Source organism: Gymnoscopelus braueri (assembly GCF_963280865.1).
Source record: "Gymnoscopelus braueri genome assembly, chromosome: 12".
In the NCBI taxonomy this organism is placed as follows: Eukaryota; Metazoa; Chordata; class Actinopteri; order Myctophiformes; family Myctophidae; genus Gymnoscopelus; species Gymnoscopelus braueri.
Genome location: NC_137614.1, coordinates 2,995,370 through 3,017,211, shown reverse-complemented (window position 1 = coordinate 3,017,211; position 21,842 = coordinate 2,995,370). Strand labels below are relative to the sequence as shown.

General features: G+C 38.9%; 1 protein-coding gene and 1 long non-coding RNA gene across 2 annotated transcripts in view; one reads left to right on the top strand and one right to left on the bottom strand.

The window, feature by feature from the left end:
- LOC308096711 overlaps positions 1-21,842 on the top strand; it is a 776,952-nt gene that overhangs the window by 3,840 nt on the left and 751,270 nt on the right. The gene's annotated exons all lie outside the window — the stretch shown is intronic.
- LOC308096707 (6-phosphofructo-2-kinase/fructose-2,6-bisphosphatase 2-like) overlaps positions 1-21,842 on the bottom strand; it is a 68,223-nt gene that overhangs the window by 32,103 nt on the left and 14,278 nt on the right. Inside the window, exons 2-9 of the mRNA XM_080444125.1 lie at positions 18,995-19,118; positions 12,340-12,465; positions 9,671-9,767; positions 8,548-8,614; positions 8,296-8,370; positions 6,600-6,656; positions 6,283-6,407; positions 963-1,170 (exon numbers count right to left, since the gene is read on the bottom strand). Of these exons, the coding sequence (XP_080300251.1) occupies positions 963-1,170; positions 6,283-6,407; positions 6,600-6,656; positions 8,296-8,370; positions 8,548-8,614; positions 9,671-9,767; positions 12,340-12,465; positions 18,995-19,094 (855 nt within the window). The 5' untranslated portion in view covers positions 19,095-19,118. The remainder of the gene's footprint in view (positions 1-962; positions 1,171-6,282; positions 6,408-6,599; positions 6,657-8,295; positions 8,371-8,547; positions 8,615-9,670; positions 9,768-12,339; positions 12,466-18,994; positions 19,119-21,842) is intronic.

The window sequence follows — 21,842 nt, the reverse complement described above, 5'->3', positions numbered from 1 at the left end:
TTAGGGGCTCCCTGGCACAAATTATAATTTCAGATGGGGGTCTGTGGAAAAATACATGAACATGTTTGACAACCACTGGTTTAAACAACAATGAAAACATTTGGAAACAAGCCCAAATATCAACTACATTTTAGAAAGAAGCCACTTATAATAAGCAGACATGGCAACACTGGCATGCTGTTTGGATGTTGTTGTTGGAGATCACACCCACATGCAACCTTCCCTGCCACAAGGAGGTGCAGTGCACCAAAGCATTATGGTCATTGTAGTAATGCAGCAGTCCAGTCAAACCCTAGTCAAACACACATATTTCATTATTTTTCTGGCCATAGGGTGCACATTTTTAATTGTGCTACTGTTATCTACTACAAATACTATTACCATTGAGTGATTGCAGTTTCTTCCAGGGGTGAAATGCTCCTTTAACTATAATCTTATGATATTTAGTCGACTAAATAAATTAGACTAAAACACAATTTAAAACTCAATTGACTAAAACTAAATAAAATTGTATTAAATAGAGACTTGACTAAAACGAGAAAAAAAAAGTGCTGTCAAAATTAACACCGTCTCTAACCCAGTGATTCTCAAACTTTTCCATGTGAAGGACCCCCAAAATGACATTTGGCCGCGGACCCCCATCTCATATTTTGTTGACAGTGACCCCCCAGAAGAAAAGATTTGAGTTAAACATGTTCGCATTAAAATATATATATATTCAAAGATTAGCACTAATTTTTACTAAAAAATAATAGCAGATCTACAAACTCACAGCGTGACACTCGGTGTCGCGCTGTGGGCTTATATATCTGCTATTTTTAAATATCCAAACTATAACATAATGGTTAAAGTGGTTAAAATGATTGTGACGCTAATTTAGTAACTAATTTAGCTAGGGACCCCCTGGTACTCCCCCCCAGGACCCCTGGGGGTCCCCGGACCCCACCAATCAATGCTCTAACCTCCTTGCCTCGGTCGGACAGCTGTGCGTCTCCTCCGATGCGGCCCTCCACGTTGTGGTGGGACTCTCCGTGACGACACAGGTAGATGGAGTGGGAGTGAACGTGGATGTTCATCAGGTAGTAGACGATCTTACTCTGGATGTAGTCCTGGACCCGGTTCACCAGGAACCTGCGGCCCACGTTGATCACCTGGATGAAGGACAGCTGTCTGCAGGGGGGGAGGGGGGAGAGACAGAGTGAGGGAGAGGGAGGGAGAGAGAGAGAGAGAGAGAGAACAACACACCAATCATGAGGAGATATATACATCACAGGTTCTACAAGTGATGGTCACCAGAGGGTGCAATTGGAAAGGAGAGGAAAATAAATGTATAATGATATAAATGATATATTATTTGTTTTTAATGTCTATGTTTTGCCCCCTGTCCGTCCGTCCCTGTGTCCGTCTGCCCGTCCGTCCGTCCCTGTGTCCGTCTGTCCGTCCGTCCGTCTGTCCGCCTGTCTGTGACCAGCTAATCTCCGCCTCCGTTGGCCCAGTCGCTGTGAAACTGCGCACACACACTCCCTGGATGCCACAGCAGAACCTCTGCCCCATATTTTTCAGATCAGCCTGTCATAGCGCCACCAGGAGGCCAATTTTTACAAAACTTTTTTTTTATGTTACTCCTACAGATTTTGTCCAAAAAACACGCAAATCGGTACACAGTATCTCTATAGTCATGTGATCAATACGGATCTGTCCGATTGTCCATATTCCTCCTCATTGGCTAAGGTTGGCTTCCAAAGTTTGCAGGATTGGGCCGTTTTGAACAAAATGCCTCACATCATGAACGCAGTGTGCAATTTCAAATTTTGCACGTACATTTCCACTAGGCTGAGGAAGAAATACCACTTGAACATTTTCAAATCAGCCTCATGGTGGCGCTATAACAGGCCAATTCATGTTTTTACCTATAACTGCACCGATCTGCATGAAACTTTGCACGCACAATCGCTAGAGGCTAAGAAAAAAACTTTTTTTGTATGCCTTTTAGAGCGCCACCAGGAGGCTGAATTTTGTAAAGCATTTTTTACTCCTTCAGATTCTGTCCAAAAATCACGCAAATCGGTACACAGTATCTCTATAGTCATGTGATCAAGACGGATGTGTCCGATATTTCATATTCCATCCAAATTGGCTTACATTGGCTGCCAAACTTTGCAGGATAGGTCAGTTTTGAACAAAAAGCTTCAAAACATGAATGCAGCGTGCCATTTCCGTGAAATTTTGCGCGCACATCCCGACTAGGCCAAGGAAGAAATGCCACCCTTTTCACATTGGCCTCATATAGTGCCACCAGAAGGCCACAATAACGTACCTGACCTCCGAGGAGCACTTTTTCTAGTTTAAACTCAAATTCAGTTCATACGATTGCTGTGCCAGTTTACCTACTTTCAGCTTAGCGTCCCTATTTTCAGCCTGTCCATATATTTTGTATTATTTCTGTGTATATATATATATATATATATATATATATATATATATATATATATATATATATATATATATATATATATATATAGTAAAAATAGCAAAACAATTGCAAAGCCACTCTTAGATTTCCACTGTTTCACACATTAATTTGGAGAAAAAAGAAAGAAAGGAAAATAAGTCATTTCACTATGGGGGGGGGGGCATGATTATATAAATGTATATTTACATGTATGTGAAAATGATTGTAGAATGAATGTGGAGTGTTTCAGAATGACACACATTCCTGTTTCAGATGTAATGGTTGGAGGGTGGAGGGTGTTACACTAAATTATAGTCAGCCAAAAATAACTGCTCTTCTCTTCAACCACATGCTTACCGTCTTCACACTCTCTGTTTTCTGTTTCTGTTTGGCAGTGGTGTGTTAAGTAACTAAGTACCTCAGAATTGTACTTAAGTACAATTCTGAGGTATTTGTACTTTACTTTCCAATAATTTTACTCCATTACATCTTGAATCCAAATATTGTACTTTTACGCCACTACAATTATTATTTGAACACTTTAGTTACTAGTTACTTTGCAGATATATATTATTACTAACCCTATAAAACATACATTAACCACTATAGTTCTATTTTATACCTAGGCGAAAAAATTGCCGATCTACAAGCGTTGCATCGCGACGCGTTGTGAGCTTGTAGATCTGCTATTTTCAAACATTTTAGTACTTTTACTTTTGGTACTTTAAGTACATTTTGATACCAATGCTTTTACTCAAGTACATTTTGAAATCCGGACTTTTAGTTGTAACACAGTACTTCTACATTGCAGTATTGATACTTTTACTTAAGTAAAACATTTGAGTAATTTTTCCACCACTGCTTTTTGGAGTATCCGTGCATCATTATGCGTCATTCTATAATGCTATAATTGGCTACTGCTTTTTGAAAGTAGGTTACGGGAAACCCCAGGGGTCATTGATGGTGCTTCAGAGGGCCCCCAGCTAAATGGGACCCCCCCCCCCCCCCCGCAAAGAGAAAATAGTGGTTTAATGTTTACTATAATAATTCATATCAGATTGTGAAAATAGCAGATCTACAAGCTCAAAACGTGTCGGGTTGTGAACTTGTGAGACGTTACATAGAGGCTGGTAGATCGGCTATTTTCAAAATGTTTGCCTCTTTCTTATATCATTTGACAATTTGGCCAGTGTTTGACCAGTTTTTATAGTCTAGTTTGTGGATGACTTTTGATGCAGAAAAGTTCTCTTTTCTTTCCTTTCTTTCTTATTTTTTTAAGGTATTAAACAGGCCTTAAAAATCCTTAAATTGTCACTTCACTGTCATCTGGGGACCCCCCAAAATCATGTGGCAAATCTTTGAAGATATACATTTGTAACTCAAATCTTTGCTTCTGGGGGTCACTGGAACAAAATATTTTTAGATGGGTCCGCGGACAAATATATATCATTTTGACATGAAAACGTTTGAGAATCACTGATATTATAGCAACAAAGCAAAATATTTTTTTCCCCCCAAATATTTTTAAGACATTTGTAGAACCCCCAGAAGCAAAGAGTTGAGTAAAAAATGTTTGCTTTACAAAACATATACATTCAAAGATTTGCACACATCCTGATTTCCCCCCCAAAAATAGCAGATCTACAAGCTGAGTGCCGTGCTACAAGCTTGTTGATCTGCTATTTTTGAATAGCCAAAGAATAAGATAATGGTTAAAGTGGTTCAAATCTAAAATGACCGGTCTTGACTAACTGGCCAAAAGGTTCCCAGTGATCATGACTGAGAGACTCCTTACAGGAAGTCCGCTTCATAGTGTTTTATTTCCATTTCCTCCCTAAAATGCATTTACGGTATATCAGTTATACAGATCAGATTTTAACCCATTGAATCCGGGAACGCATCTGTGTCATTTTAAGATTTCTTTGGCTGTTGAAAAATAGCAGATCTACAAGCTCATAGTGCGGCACTCGGTGCCGCGCTATGAGCTTGTGGATCTGCTATTTTTTTTAAAAATCGTGAAAAGTTGTGCAACTCTTTGAATATATATATATTTTAAAGTGAACATTAAACATTTGAGTTACAAATGTTCGCTTTGAAAAAATATATATATATTCAAAGTTTGCACACACTTTCACGATTCAAAAAAAATAGCAGATATATGATATATGATATATAGATCTGCTATTTTTGCCAAAGAAATTTTAGCCAAAGAAATCAAAAAATGACACAGATGCGTTCCCGGTCTTTATGGATTAAATACATCATATGAGTTTAAAAGGAAACTCCCACCACACAGAAACATGAAAACATTCTAGTACAAATAAACTTGTGTGTCTGCCCCTACTGGACAAAGCCTGGAAGTACATGCCAATGCTTGCCAAAATCTACAAGCTGTTTAACATCTGTCCAAGAGCAATAACCAGACTTTATTTTAGCCTTACGTAACTCTGGCTTTTATAATGGAATCTTTGCAAGAGCCTCTTCTTATAATAGAACAACTGTTTTTTTGTTTTTTTTAAGTTAACAAGGCATTCTTGCCCAAATATTACAATTTGTCTGAGTTTGAATGGAAGTCATTTAAATTGTTCTTATATCTCTGTTGTCGGGCAGAAACCAGCCAAATGTCCAAAATATTAACTTTTCAGGATTCTTTTTTTTTTACCCCACGATTTTGTAACCCATATATTTTCACCCAGTGCCAATTGCCTATGTAATAATGGGCGCTACTCTCCCTCTGCCAGCCTAGGGAGAGCCCAAGCCCAAGCTCATGCCTCCTTCAATGCATGAGGAGCAAGCAGGCCGCTTCTTGTCACCTGACAGGGGGGAGTTTCCCCGGTAGGACGTAGCGTGTGGAAGGAACACTTTATTCCCACCAGTTCCTTTCCCCTCCATCAGGCGCCCTGGCTGACCAGGGGGAGGCAGTATAGAGACCAGGATTACTGCATGTTTTTGTGAGGGTGCCTACCCTAGGAAACACAGGGAGAACATGCAAACTCCACACAGAGAGGCCCTTTCGCCAACCCCACCTAGGGTATGGGCCACCAAGGGATTTGACTGACAGTTTTGAGGATCCAATGGAGTTAAAAGGTTTAGGCTGAAGCGCTTTTTAATACTTTTCATTGGTTCAATATTTTTTTAAACCCACACACAGACGTAAAGGGCGTTCATTCAATAGCACTGATTAATGGAAAAAAAAATACAGTTTCTGCCCGACAGCAACGATATGTTAAATTATACATGATGCACAATGTACCAACCACATTGTTAACGATGGCCTCATATGTCCAAAACTGTTACTTCTCAGGATTCAAATGAATCGCGCCGCGTTTCGAGCTTGTAGATCTGCTACCTTTGAAGTTTTTGTGTGACGCTGTAGTATGATCAAGTAGGGCGTTCATTTATGGAAAAACACAAAAAGTTAAAATATGGATATAAGCTGTTTCTGCCCGACAGCAATGATAAGTCAGTGATAAATACAACTTTGTGAATCTTGAATCTTATGGTTCACCCAAAAAAAATGCTTTTTTTCCTATGGATTAGTCACCCCATGGAGACTTGAATTCATGGAGATTTTTTTGTTTTTGTCGCATTCCTAAGGCAATAATTTGATGACCAGCGGACCGGTAGGCAGCGGTTCCGGTAGGAGACACAAAGGAGACTCTTTGTGTCTCCTACCGGAACCGCTGCCGGTCATCAAGGTATTGGCTTAGGAATGAGACAAAAACCAACCAACAAATATCCATGAATTCAAATCTCCAAAAAAAGTTATTTTGGGGGTGAAGTAGGTATCCCTTTAAGTCTCTCTCTATTATAAGTATCGAGTGTCTTACTTGTCGTGTTCGTCAGGATCTAAGGGTTGATAGGTCACTTTGTAACATTCTATTCTCTTCAGGAAGTCTTCCATGACACTCTCTCTGTCTCTCTCTGGGTAGTCTGGACTGGACACCTTCACATCCTGATGGAGAAGAAAAAAAACTAAATATGTTGAGTACAACCCATTTAGATCAGGGAAAAATCTGTGTAATTTTTGGGATTTCTTTGGGCTATTAAAAAATAAATAGCCCAAAGAAAATAAATAAATAAATAAGATACCGTAAAATATCTTAGTAAAAAAAGAGATTGACCTATATGTGATAAGATGATTTACCAATATATTTGTAGCAATGACGTCAGGGTCATCACATATTGACTCTACATGAAACACCTGCAAAAAAAAAGAAGACAGTCTTGTTTAATAAAATTACACATCATGATTTGATGTAGTTATAGGTAGTTGATATTGTAGATGTGTAGACAGTAACTTGTCTAAGAAAAGGGTTCTCAAACTGTTCAGACTGTGACCCCCCAAAATAATCAAATTTGAACTGGGGACCCCCCACCCTGACAAGCACTTGGAATTGTAGGAGTTGAGGCATTACATTTAGTTTGACTAGGTTCCACAGAACTACAAGCTCTCAACGCCTCGCACTGCGAGGCGTTGAGAGCTTGTAGATCGGCTATTTTCACAACTTTTGCCTCTTGTGACCAAATTAGTGAGTGTGTTTGCCACCAAATTCCACCCTGATCTGGACCCCTTAACGTTATCTGATTATCTTAAAAGTCAACTTGGCAGTGTTGTTACTAGTCATAAGATTGAGACAAAAAAACTGTAGATTTGGCTCATTTAAAATAACTGCAGAATGCAATAGATCAGCGAAATTATACAGTCCCGCTCTCTGGCCAGAGGGAGCACTTGTTCGGCGCTACTATGAGCCGCGCAAGTCTGGAGTTGTCGGATCCAATATGCGTGCTGTTGTGGGGTCAATACCTCAGAACCCTATGCCCCGATCATGAAGATTGTTTCATGTATATAATGCCCGTGGCCTCCGTGTAGGACACAGTGCTGCTGACAAAGCAAGACGCTTGGTTGTTGACTCTCTCCTAGAACATGGGTTCCCAAACTTTTCGGCCCGCGACCCCAAAATAATGCGGTCATTGACTCGCGACCCCACCTAACCCTCGAGGTAATTTATGCACATAAACTTGCACGTTCGGTGTGCATTTGTAATGTATTAAAATTGTAAAATGTACTATTTGTAATCATTTTTAGAGTATATTTCATCCATTCTATTAAAAAAATAAAAGTTCTTATTTTATTTCATTTTTTTACCCAAAATAATTTTGCGACCCCACCTTCAGTGTCCCGCGACCCCAAGTGGGGTCGCGACCCCAACTTTGGGAACCCCTGTCCTAGAAGAGTGCGACATAATGTGCCTACAGGAGACCCGGCTCTCTAAGCAAGACCTAGATATACTAAACTCAATACATGTACATGTATACAGCTTTCTTGTGGTGCACATACAAGAAAAGTAGCATGCGGAGGCTTAAGGTGGCCTACAATGATGCCCTGAGGATACTACTTAAGGTCCCTACATGGCATAGTGCCAGTCACTTTTTGTATGTGTAAATGTCCACACAATGGAATCCACACATGTGAGGCTCTATTAAGGAACTATGTATGGATTCATGTCTCGCCTGGATGAGTCCCGGAACAGTATTATTGAGGATATAGTCAATCCTGGGAAGAGCTGTCTCTTTTTTTGTATTTATTTGTTGTGTTGTATGTACTCTATGGACCCCCTGTGTGTCTGGAATCAAGTTTTAATTGAATTGAATTGTTTGGCCAATTTGGTATTAAAAAGGTCTTAAAAGTCATTCTATTGTCACTTTATAAATGTGCAGATAGTGTATAAGTATACACTTATACTGTAGGCCTATGTTGGTTTGTTTACTGTTGAGTGAGAAAACTATGTTGCACATTAAGCTAATCATTCGGGGACCCCCCCCAAATGCTCCATTCTGACCTTGTATGAATGTTCCTGTGCAAAATGATGGATCATTTCTCTCCGTTCTCTGGTCGTGTTCGTTGCATCGAAAACCTGAGAGAAAAACATGAACGATTCACAACAAATCGAGGGGGAAATTGTTCCAAAATTGTCAAGCGTTTTTTCCAAAATAGCAGATCGACAAGCTCACGACACTACGACAAAGTATCTAGGGCTGAATCAGTGGTGAATAAGGTTGTGAATAGTGCACAGTGACGATGGATAACTCACAGCGATCTGCCCTCCCTCTTCATTCAGGTAAGATTTGACGTCCTGTAGCGCCACCAGGGCGCACTGCCTGCAATTACAGCAACACTTACATGAAATCTATCAAACACATTCATAATAATAATTAAACTGCAAGCAGTGATGACCGGGCCCTCGCACCTCTGTCCTCGTTAAGGGTGGAGCTAATAACTCTAATGCAGTGGTGTAAAGTAACTAAGTACATTTACTCAAGTACTGTACTTAAGTACAATTTTGAGGTACTTTTACTTTACTGGATTATTTCCAATTTTCAGTACTTTTACTCCACTACATCTCAGAGGCAAATATAATACTTTTACTCCACTACAATTATTTGAAAACTTTAGTTACTAGTTGCTTTTTAGACTTTGATTATTATCGCAAAACACACTAACCACTTACAGCTAGGGGTGTGCCGATATATTGTCCCGCGATACGTTTTCGTGACGATATGTATTGTTTTGCCGTTTTTGAAAAATAAAATTGCAATAATAATTATGTAAAAACAGAAGTATTTGTTTGCATTTGCTTCCCCCCCCCATATATTTTCATAATAAAAAAGTGCCATGTATCGTATCGTATCGATATCGTGAGCCCAATATCGTGTATCGTATCGTGAAATACGGCACACCCCTACTTACAGCCCTATATATAATTTGGCCATTTGAAAATAGCAGATCTACAAGCTCGCGACACATTGTGAGCTTGTAGATCTGCTATTTTCAAAAGATTTTTATACATTCTGCACAATGAGTACTTTTACTTTTGGTACTTTAAGTATATGTTGATGCCAATACTTTTGTACTTGTACTCAAGTAAATTTAGAATTCCGGACTTTCACTTGTAACATTTCTTACTTTGTGAGTACTTCCACCACTGCTTTTGAGTGCATACACACTAGTTTGTTCACTTTGTTGCATTTCAGACATACTAACGACACCACACGGAATGTTAGGAAAGTGCCCCATCTTGTGACAAAGCAGAGGTACTACACATCATCCGTGTCATCGGTTTCAACCAGATAACTCTGTTCTGCATGCAGGCAACTGTCTGGCTCCAGAGACACTGCTTGGCCTGCTGCTTGACCCAGACACAACAGAGGACTCACTTTCTGATCTGCATGGCCTCCTGGTTGTCGTGTCTGAAGAAGTCGTAGGACTTGTAGCTCTGCACCATCTCTCTCCTGTACACGCCCAGGTTAAACACTGCAAGAGAACAGAGGGCCCACCGAGTCAGTGAAAAGACCTACAAAGTCTACTGCAGTGGTTCTCAACATCCCCCCCCCCCCCCCCCCAAATCATCATATTTGAACTGGGGACCCCTGACAAGCACTTGGAGTGCAATTGGAATTGTAGTAGTTGACTCTGTTCGACGGATGAATATTTTCACAATATTTGCCTCTTTCTTAGGTTATATTTGACCAACCATTTGTATGGGTATAGTTTTGTTGATTACTTACTTTTGACATAGTAATGGTCTTATTAGGCTTATTTTAGAGGTAATAAAAAAGATCTTAAAAGTCCTTCAATTGTCACTTTAGAAATGTGCAGATACCCTATCTAGTGGTGGAAAGTAACTAAGTACATTATTTTAAGTAAAAATGTTGAGGTATTTGTACTTTAATTGAGTATTTCCAATTTCCAATACGTTTACTTCTACTCCACTACATCTCAGAGGCAAATATTATACTTTTACTCCACTACAATTATTTGAAAACTTTAGTTACTAGTTACTTTGCAGATATAAAATATGATATTATGAAACACTAACCACTTAAGCCCTATTTTATACATAGGCTATTTGAAAATAGCCGATCTACAAGCTCACAACGTGTCACATTGTGACACGTTGTGAGCTTGTAGATCTGCTATTTTCAAACATTTTAGTACTTTTACTTTTGGTACTTTTTAATTTTGGATTCTGGACTTTTACTTGTAACAGAGTATTTCTATATTGCAGTATTGATACTTTTACCTCAGTAAAACATTTTACTACTTTTTCCACCACTGCCTATACACTTACAGGCCATATTGTATGTTTTGTTTACAGTTAAGTGAGAATAAAGCAAACCATCTGGGAACCCCCTGGGGGTCGCGACCCACAGTTTGGGAACCACTGTTCTACAACAGTGTAATGCATTGACAATGAAAAGACCTACTGTATTGTACGGTAATGCATTGACAGAGGAAGCTAAACCGGTTTCTCTGCATTACAGGTGAGGGACAACAATAGACAATGTTTAACCACATGATCCCTAGAGGCCCTCAAGGCCTCGGAGCGCAAAGGTTGTAAAGTGACATTTTCAGAAAAAAATACATTCCTTGCAGCCTAATCTGTATAAAAGTATAGCTTGCTTAAATATATTGTTTTAATTAAAACAATTATAATAATAATCTGAAAATGTCACTTATGCCCCTTTGCGCTCCAAGCCCCTGCCCTATTGATTGATTGATTGACTGAAATTTTTATTAGGCAAAAGAATGTAAAACAACACAGTTACATAGACATATATAGTAGCAACCAAACAGTTCAAATATCAACATAAAAATGCAGAGAAAAAATACCACTATGTACAAAAAAAGGCATGAAAAATTAAAAATATATACAATCTGGGCATGTCATAATAGGGGGATAATAGGGGAATACTGCAAAAAAAGTGAATTGACTATTTTCGGTGACGAGATTTGGTGCAGAGGGAAAACGTCAGGGGACCAAGAATAGACCCCTGGGGTACCCCCGATGGACAAAGTCTATATAGGGTTTATTAAATGAAAAAGGTTTCCTCGGGAGGTTTCGTTAAAGCGGTTAAAATAAAAAATGCCTGGCTTTCCTGGTCTTAATGAGTTAAGGATGCTATTATACAGCTTGGTTACAAATGTAAACTGCTTTGTGTTCATATTCGGAAGCCTCGGTTAAGGTCCATAAATCAGTTGTGGCCTGCAGATAGCAGGAATGCCCAAGCCAAGAGATAATAAGGCATTGGCAAAATTCTGTTCATTGTCTGTGATAATTGGCAGTCTCCACATTATGGAGGAGACGATGCTTCCTATATCCGTGATCTGTATCCTGAAACACTTATTGTTGAGTTTCCCCAAGTCTGTGCATCTACTATTGTTTGTGTTCAAGAATTTCATGTTAACTTTCTACAAAATGTCTTCTAAATCCTAAAGTGTTCTGATAAACTTATGTTTCTATATCAGTGGTTTTCAAACGCCCAAAATTATATGTATTTGGCCGTGGACCCACCATTTAAAAATATTTTTTTCCAGAGACCCCCAGTGGCAAAGATTTGAGTTAAAAATGTTCGCTTTAAAAATGTATATATATTCAAAGATTTGCAAAAAAAAATCACAACTTTTCGAAAATAGCAGACCTACAAGCTGATAGTGTGGTACGAAGTGGCGCGCTATGAGCTTGTATGATGCTTTCCGGTCTGAACTCGTTGACTGGCAGAGTTTAACATCATCTATGGTTGCCCTTGCCAGCGATTCCGAGCAATTTCACTAACCTTTGAAAAATCATAGAAAAATGGTGCCGCTGCCATATCTTTGTGGGCAGTTGAATGTGGCTTGTTTTAACCAAAAAGCAACAGAAAGCAGAGAAATTTTGGACAGACGGGGATGGGTTCGTCGTGATCAGATTATTTCCGGGTCTACTGTTAGGATCACTCATAGGTTGGCAAACAGCACCCTCTAGCGTAAACCATCGTCAATTGTGAGCCTAATGCGTTAAATGTGAACACAAATAAAGATGTTAAATGTGTGTGTGTGTGTGTACCTTTGGTAGGCACTCCTATCCAGTTGAGATAGCGGGTGAGTTTCTTGGACATGTAGGTCTTGCCTCTGGCCGGCAGGCCGATCATCACGATGACCGTAGGAGAGTTGGTCATGTAGGAGGCCCAGGCTGGAGAGAGAGAGAGACACACACACACACACACACACACACACACACACACACACACACACACACACACACACACACACACACACACACACACACACACACACACACACACACACACACACACACACACACACACACACACACACACACACAGGTTTTACTATACTTGTTGTGAGGACATCAACATTTTAAGACAGTGATTTTATGAATGAAATTATTTTTAAAATGCCTTTTTTTTTACCAGGTTGCAGACCTGGTCTATAGATACACTCTAGCTAGTAGTGACTTTTGCGTGACTTTTTCCTCATTTGCTGTTTTTTTTGGCCAATGAGGGCTCAATGTACTCTCAGAATATGGGATCTAAAGACGACCCACTATACTGTGTTCGGCCACAATATGTAACTCTATGGTAAGTGGCGCTGTTGCTCAATGTCCTCTCAAAATATGGGATCTAAAAACTTTGCCATGTTTAGTGAGAGAAATAAGCAAAATGGTATAATATGACTGTGTCATATCTTGTTTTTTTTTACCGTAAGCTCAAAGACGAAAAATAGCGGATCTAAAAGCTCACAGAGCTTGTAGATCGGCTATGTTTCGGTGCACGACACCACCAACGACACTAAGCATGATCAAGCGGAATTCTAATTATCTCTAAATGTTAGTTTTTGATCTCCCCCCTTCTTCTCTTTCTTTGTTTGCTATGGAAATAACGATCCAATGGGAACTATGCACCAAAACAACTTTCCCCCACTTTTTTACAGTAAACATGTGATGTGACAATAAAGCTGATTCTGATTATTCTGAGGTCTGTTTTGAGTATAGAGGGTTAGGGTTAAAGTGAACTGACGAATTCCAAATATTATCTAATTATTTTCAGGCACCCCTGGACTTGTGTCACGGCACTAGGCCTGTCACAATTATTACATAATCGTCTAATCGTAATTATTTGAGATAATCGCAATGCTTTTTCCATAATCGTTTCCATGTTTGAAAATGTTCATACATTTTCAAATACGTAAACAAAAAGAAATAGCAGATCTACAAGCTTAAAACACGTGATGTGTTGTAAGCTTGTAGATCTGCTATTTCTGCTTTTATTAAAAGTTTTTTTCAAGTATAAAATTATATCTTTGTATATTTAAGTTATTTGTCATATCTGCCCTGTGCAATGTTTGAAATGAAACATTCGTATTCATTTGTTTCAATGTTCAATGGCCAAAAGCACAATTAGATTGTTAATCGCAATTATTTATGTGACAATTAATCGTCAATTTAAATGTGTAATCGTGACAGCCCTACACGAGCATCCAGAAGCTCCAGTACATCCAGAACAGTGCTGCTAGGATGCTGATGAGAGTGCGGAACTATGAATATATCACACCCATTCTCCATTCACTACACTGGCTTCCAGTCTCCTTTAGGATCGAGTACAAGGTCTCCCTCCTTACCCATCAGTGCATCCACAGCAATGCCCCCTCCTATCTAAAGGAACTCCTCAAACCCCCGACCTCCACCCGCTCCCTCCGCTCTAGAAACTCTTACACACTTGAACCCCACATGACGAAGCTCCGCACCATGGGGGATCGGGCCTTCTGCTCAGCTGCTCCTCGACTGTGGAATGCCCTCCCTGACCATCTGAGAGCACCACAGTCCATTGACACTTTTAAAAAGGGGCCTAAAAACCTTTCTTTTTAACAAGGCATTTACCGTCCTAGATGGACTCAGCCATGTGTGTTGTTTTAACTTTTTAAACATCTTCTGTGTTTAGCTGACTTTGATCAGAATTGTATTAATTTCACTGTTTTATTATTATTGTTTTCTTGTTTTCTTTTTTGTTTTTAACATGTAGCACTTTGAGATTTGTTTCAAATATAAAGTGCGTTACAAATAAAATGTATTATTATTATTATCATTACCCGGCACCCTAGGGTGCCACGGTGCCCACTTTGAGAAACCCTGCAGTACACTAAGGTACAGTAGTAAAACATGTGTCCTCACATGTGCAAATAGGACATTCCATTCCATGCATGATGTGAACACTAACACACAAGAACTTCAAAGGAATGACAGCACTCGTCTCAACAAATAAGTCTCTTCGTGGTTAATGCACACAATTGAGTTGAGTTGAGTTCACATAAAAACAGTGGTGGAAAAAGTACTTTGCATCTTTTACTTAAGTAAAAGTATCATTATTACAGTGTAGAAATACTCTGATAAAAGTGAAAGTCTGGTAATCAAAATTTACTTGAGTGAAAGTACAAATATATTGGCATTAAAATGTCCTTAAAGTACCAAAAGTAAAAGTACTCATTGTGCAGAATGCCACATTTCAAGTTCAACATGTATACAAATATTTTGAAAATAGCAGATCTACAAGCTCACAATGAGTCACATCGTGTCACATTGTGAGCTTGTAGATCGGCTATTTTCAAATGGCCGAAATATATATATATATATAGGGCTGAAGTGGTTAATGTATGTTTTGTGATAATAATCTAAATCTGCAAAGTAACTAGTAACTAAAACAGTCAAATTGTAGTGGAGAAAAAGTACAATATTTGCCTCTGGGATGTAGTGGAGTAGAAGTAAAAGTATTGAAAATGGGAAATACTTCAGTAAAGTAAAAATTCCTTAAAAGTGTACTTAAGTAAAGTACTTGAGTAAATGTACTTATAATTACTTTACACCACTGCATAAAAAACAAAAGATCACCAGCACTCATATTAAAGTCCTTTTTAAGGTTGTTTTTATTGTGTTTGCCCCAGTCTTGGATGTTTGTCTGCAGTCATGATTTTATGTGCTACTGTCTTGTCTTGGCCAGTCCAGGACACTCTTATAAAATAGATTTTAGTCTCAGTCAGGCTCTCCTGGTTAAATAAAAGTTATGTAAGAAATTAAAAGGAAAAACAAAAAGGAGGCACGAAAAAAAAAAAAATGTGGTCAAAGTCTTGTAAACTCCAGCAAGCTGGTTAATGTTTATTTTGACATTTTCATCACATCTTCCTCAACCCCACCAGCCTGTTAATCTTTCTCCAGGAGTTGGTGTGTAGCAACCAACGTTTGGTCATCCAATGGAGCCTTCCGTTCATGACTAGAACATGAAATGGAAAATAGTATGGCATAATACTGTGGTTTACATTGATTTTAGAATGGCTATGGTGCATTGTTAAAGGAGTAGTTCACCCAAAAACGTATAGATTGATAGAAAATAAGTACATGTTTGGGTGAACTACTCCTTTAAAAGGTGGTGTAAGTGATAGTGTGGCAGGTACACACAGTATGACTTTTAAAGTAGTCAGGGAGTCATCAGTTTTTTCAGGTTTTTGTTAGAACGTTTAAGCTCTACTATATTATATATTGTGATAGTAATCATTGCTATAGATAGTGTGTCTTGTGCTCTTTAAACTGAAAAAAAACATTTTCAGGTGGGTTGCCATTAGGACTGAGAACACATTTATTGACTTCAATTTTATGTGTTGTAGTTCCAATTATGTCTTGTTTATCCTGTATGAGTTCTCTCCCCTGATTGGATGAAATGCGTATCCCGACCTGAACATGCGTTTTCTCTTCATCAAAAATCTGGAGATACAGGGAGTCCATTGTTACTGAACAAACACCAATGACTACTATCAGAATATATATAGTTTAGTTTTAGTAGAGTTATTTAACACTTATTTGATCCTATAGTCAAGCAACATAAAAAAATTATTGCGATTAACGATATTATTGCGATAATCAAAATATGCTTAAAACTTACAATGCCACTTTTGTTAAACACTTGAACCCAGAGCATCCCTATTCTGGGGGGGAACGTTCGCCAAAAATAGCTGATCTACATGCTCACAACGCGATGTGAGCATGTAGATCTGCTATTTTTGGAAGTTGTACTGAATTTGCAGCTCAACAAAAGCCAATTCATCCTGGTGTACGATGAAGGACAATTTCCCGAAAACTTACAGTAAAATCTCTGCGATGCGATTATTGTGAGCGTTTTTTATCACGACAAACGATAATGGCGATTATCGTCTCATCTCTATTCTGCAGGTCCTAGAGAGCCGGTCCCTGAGCAAACAGACCCATCGATACTGCACTGAACAAGCCACGGCCTGACACACATTCCACACTACATACATTACATACCCGGAGCCACAACATGGAACTCTACAGCAGCATCAAGGTGCAAGCTGTCTGTATATTGTTGCCGTCGGGCAGAAACCTCCTATTTCCATGTTCCAACTTTTTGTGTTTATTCATAAATTAATGCCCTACTTGATCACACTACAGCGTCACACAAAAGCATAAAAAGTAGCATAGTAGAGAGAAAAGTAACAATTCTACAAGCTCAAAACGAGCTTGTAGAATTGTTACTTTTGCTGTTTTGGGAATTTGAATCCTGAAAAGTAACAGTTTTGGACAGTCGGAGACGATATAACACTGGTTCTCAAATAGTTTAACGGGGACCCCCAGGGGGGGTTCCATCCCCCCAGCAAAAGTCCCCCATTTTATTTCTCAGCTATTCAAAAATAGCAGACCTACAAGCTCTGCTATATTTGAAGATTGTAATTTTGTTTTACAAATGCATGACAAAATCTTCTTATGGGGGTCCCTCCTTGGCACAAAATTTCAGATGGGTGGGGGGGGGTCCACGGCAAAAATCCATGTGGGGGTCCTTGACATATTTGAGAACCACTGGTGCAGTATTGGGACAATAACTAATCTAATTCACATAGTTTAAAGATTCTTTCAGAGTGGACTGGTGAGTTAATGTTAAACCTAGATTATATTATAAGAGATTAGCCTTTAAAAGACACCCACGATGTCTGCTATGGGGACAGACCACAGAAGACACGCCTTTTTGGTGTCATGTGGCATCATAAGGTGACGTTCCACATGTTGATGGATGATCACTATCTTTTTTGCAACCTTCAAAACCAACAGGAGGGTACAAAATACTTGCAATTAACCCATTCAATCCGGGGACGCATCTCTGTCATTTTAAGATTTCTTTGGCTATTCAAAAATAGCAGATCTACAAGCTCATAGCGCGGCACTCAGTGTTTTTTTTGCAAATCTTTGAATATATATATATTTTTAAAGACAACATTTGTAACTCAAATCTTTGCTTCTGGGGGGGTCCCTGGAACAAAATATTTTACAAATGTTTGCTTTAAAAAATATACATATTTAAAGATTAAGCTATGAGCTTGTAGATCTGCTATTTTGGAATAGCCTATTTTGGAATAGCCCTCTGTCCAGGCGCTGTAGGTCAGTCAGAACACACACCACTAGATTCAGCGAATAGCTTCTTTCCCAAATCCATGCAAGGGTCAACAAAAACAGAAAACAAATACAAAACAAAACAAAACAAAACCACAAACTGACGGACTAGTTTATGCCGCCTGCACCTTGCACTTTAACATCATGTGCAATTGACTCCACCTTGATGAATTACGTACAGTATGTGGACATGACACTGCTTTTATGGACTTTAAAGTGATATGATAGCAGAATATGGACATCACTTTTTATATTATTTTATTGTTTTAACTGTGTGTTGCGTTTCTATGCAATGAAATTGCACCGACAGAGTGGCAGTGATGGACAAAGTACTCAAACGTTTTACTTAAGTAAAAGTATCAATACTGCAATGTAGAAGTACTCTGTTACGTAAGTAACAGAGTAAAAATCTGGAATTAAAAATTTGCTTGAGTAAAAGTACAAAAGTATTGGTATCAAAATGTACTTAAAGTACCAAAAGTAAAAGTACTAACATCTTTGAAAATAGCAGATCTACAAGCTCACAACGCGTCACGGTGCGACGCGTTGTGAGCTTTTAGATATCAAAAGAAATGTATTTAAATCTTTGAACTGCCGAGGTGCAAGACTGGAGGTTCAATAAGTAACAAAAACATTATCCCAGACGACTGCGTTAACTTTTCACCTTTAACGGAGCAGAAATCATTTTAACCTTTTATACTTTGGCTATTCAAAAATAGCAGATCTACAAGCTCATAGCGCGGCACCGAGTGCCGCGCTATGAGCTTGTAGATCTGCTATTTTTTTTTTCCGTTAAAATGTGTGCAAACCTTTGAATATATATATATTTTTTTTTAAGCGAACATTTGTAACTCAAATCTTTGCTTCTGGGGGTCCCTGGAACAAAATATTTGAGATGAGGGTCAAATACATATCATTTTCGGGGTCCTTGACATGAAAATGTTTGAGAACCAGTGACTTAGAGCACTGGTTCTCAAAGTGGGGTCTGGGGGCCCCCAGGGGTCCTTGAGGGGGTTCCAGGTGGTCCTCAGCTAAACGAGGAATTAATTGTTTTGGCTGTTCGAAAATAGCCGACCTGCAAACTCACGACACGTCTCAAATTGTCGTGAGCTTGTAGGTCTCTTTTTGAATAATGCAGACAGTGACACATCTTTTCTTATGGGGGTCCCTCCCTCCAAGGCACAAAATCTTTTCAAATTTGGGATCTGCGGCCAAATACAAATGACAAGAATTTTGGGAGCAACAGACTTACAGCATTTCTTTTCGTTGGTCCTGGGTTCGGTTCTCTTGCCTTCGGAGCCGTTCTCCAGGCCGGCGGTGCCTCTGGGGGGCTGCTGCTGGCTGGCAGCCATGATGGAACCTCCTGCTGTCACACACTGCAGAGCAACCAGGAGAAGGTCAGTTACTTGGAAACATGGTTTTTTTTTTTTCTCTCTCTTGAGAGAGAGAGAGAGAGAGAGAGAGAGAGAGAGAGAGAGAGAGAGCTGAGATTCTTCTTGCACCTTAATGTCTGTATATCATCTACAGCAGCGTTTCCCAACCGACGTTCCGCGGCCCTTTACTGTGCCGCCTGAGAGGGCTGGGTGTAAAGTTTTTTTAGACAAACATTTTGGGTACGAGAAAGCTTGCATTTTGGTCAGAACCGGGCCTGAGTACTGTATAAAAGGGCACAGGGAGTAGCTTCACTCATATTGTACAACAATGAAAGCACCACCAGCAAATAGGAGATGCATCCAGAAGACGCTAAATTTCCGTTCAAATAGCAGCAGTTTTCTCAAATGTGTTTGAAGTAGCACACCAAAACAAATGGGTTTTTGTAGTTGCTCTGTTCTTCATACAGTACGGTACAGTACGTACAGTAGTTCTCTCCACGCACTCTCACACTCTCTCTCTCTCATATACTGTAAACTAGGGATGCAAATTATCGATTAATTCATTAATTGATAGTTGATAACCTTTTAATTGATTAATTGATTAATTGATAAGCGGTGGGGTTTTTTAGGTTCAAAATGACTTTTTTGGTCAGAAACTGAAAATGAGTGCAAAAACATAATTGCCTTGATGTATATAACATTAACGAGCGTCAACGAGCATCAGCTGGACACAGACACACACACCTCCCCTCTGCAGTGCTCTATGGCATGGGTTCCAAAACTTTTCAGCCCGGGACCCCAAAATAATGCAGCCATTGACTCATGACCCCACCTAACCCTGGAGGTAATTTATGCACATAAACTTGCACGTTCTTGCGCATTTGTATTGTATTTTAGTATGACTTTTGACTAATAATCTTGTTAATATAGAATTCAATCAATCACATTAGCAGAATGAGTACCTAATGAGAAGGAGTACCTAATGAGATGGGTAAAATGTACTATTTGTATTAATGTTTTGATTGAAATGCACTCTGTTGTTTTTTTACCCAAAATAATTTCGCGACCCCACGGTCAGTGTCCCTGGGGTCGCGACCCCAACTTTGGGAACCCCTGCTCTATGGAGTCTCTCATTTCTCTCTAAAAGCCCTTGAATAAACTTTCACTATCCCAAGAAAAGGAAAAAATATATACATATTTTTTTAATTAATTGAAAATCTATTACTTTAAATCAGGTAAATTCTTAACAGCAATTAATCGATTATAGTTTAATTGTTAACATCCCTAATATGAACTATGACCTGGTAAAGTACAGTAATCTCACTGTGCAGTTACAATCTAAGCCTGTTCATCTGGATTACCCACTTAAGCCTGTGTTGTTGTACAATGGTGGTGTAGAAAGAATAGAGAAAACAGCACATCTACAAACACAGCAAAGTAATGTTGCTCGATGCCGCACGACATTGTGTGATAGCTTCCTGGTGTTATCTCCATCACCGGTTGTATAAAAAAGTGATGTGTAATGTCTAATATCATATTACATAATATTTGTAACGCAATGACATAACATGTGTCATTTGTGGTTGTGATTTGCTACAATAATACACAGTACATTGCTCATTGTTAACCCATTTGACCTGAGGCCCATTTAAAAAAACGCCTTCTAAATCCTAACCTACGTTTTCTGAAAAACTTGACATTTTTATTCAAAACATGTATTTGTCAGCTATTCAAAAATATCAGATGTACAAGCTTGCAGTGTGTCACTTCGTGCCACGCTGCAAGCTTGTACATCTGCTATTATTTAACAAATTTGAAGAAATCTCAACAATGTTTGGAAATGTTTGATAATTTGCTCTTTTTTTGCACATAAACCTTCTCTTCTGGGGGTCCCTGGAACAAAACATTTTCAGATGGAGGTCAACGGCCACATATATATCTGTTTGGGGGTCCTTGGTAAAAAAAAAAGAAATTACACAGACGCTTTCCTGGTATAAGAATGTATAGAGGCTGTCCAGGTCTAAATGGGTCTTAATACTTAATAACTTTAACCTGTGTTACAAAACAATACATATATTTTTTACTTAACAGTCATTTCCCTCTATAGCAGCAGTCGATCATGACCACCATCTGTATGACCATCGCTCTGATCATGATTAACATATTAAGCGGATGTGAAGCCTCCTCCCCACTTCCGTTTCGTCTTTACAGTCGTGCACATTTATCCTCATATAAATCAAAATCATTTAAGTACAGTAGATATAGCATGCTGCTTAGCAGAAATGGAAATAAAATGTAAAGATATTTTAAATATATTTTCGTGAACGGAGAAGTGCCAGCGTCCTCTCTCGGATTTCGGTGTAGTTCCAGACTCTACAGTATATAGCATTCGGAGATTGTGGAATAGTTGTCTGGCTACGCGAGACGTGAGTTTTGGTGCGGGACATTTTTGTTTCAACCAAAACAAACAGTGGAAACTGTTACAAAATACAGCGAGGGAGCAGTGTGTTTCTGCAGGTAAACACCACCACACTACTATAGTGGCCGATAACTGCTACTATAGAGGGAAATGATGGGTAAAATATATATATATATAATTTTGTTATGTAGACACAGGGCAAAGTTGCACACTATGCCTTTGATAGAGATTTGAGTTAAAAAGATTTGAGTAAAAAATGCTCGCTTTAAAAAAAAGAATATATATATATATATATATGTATATATATA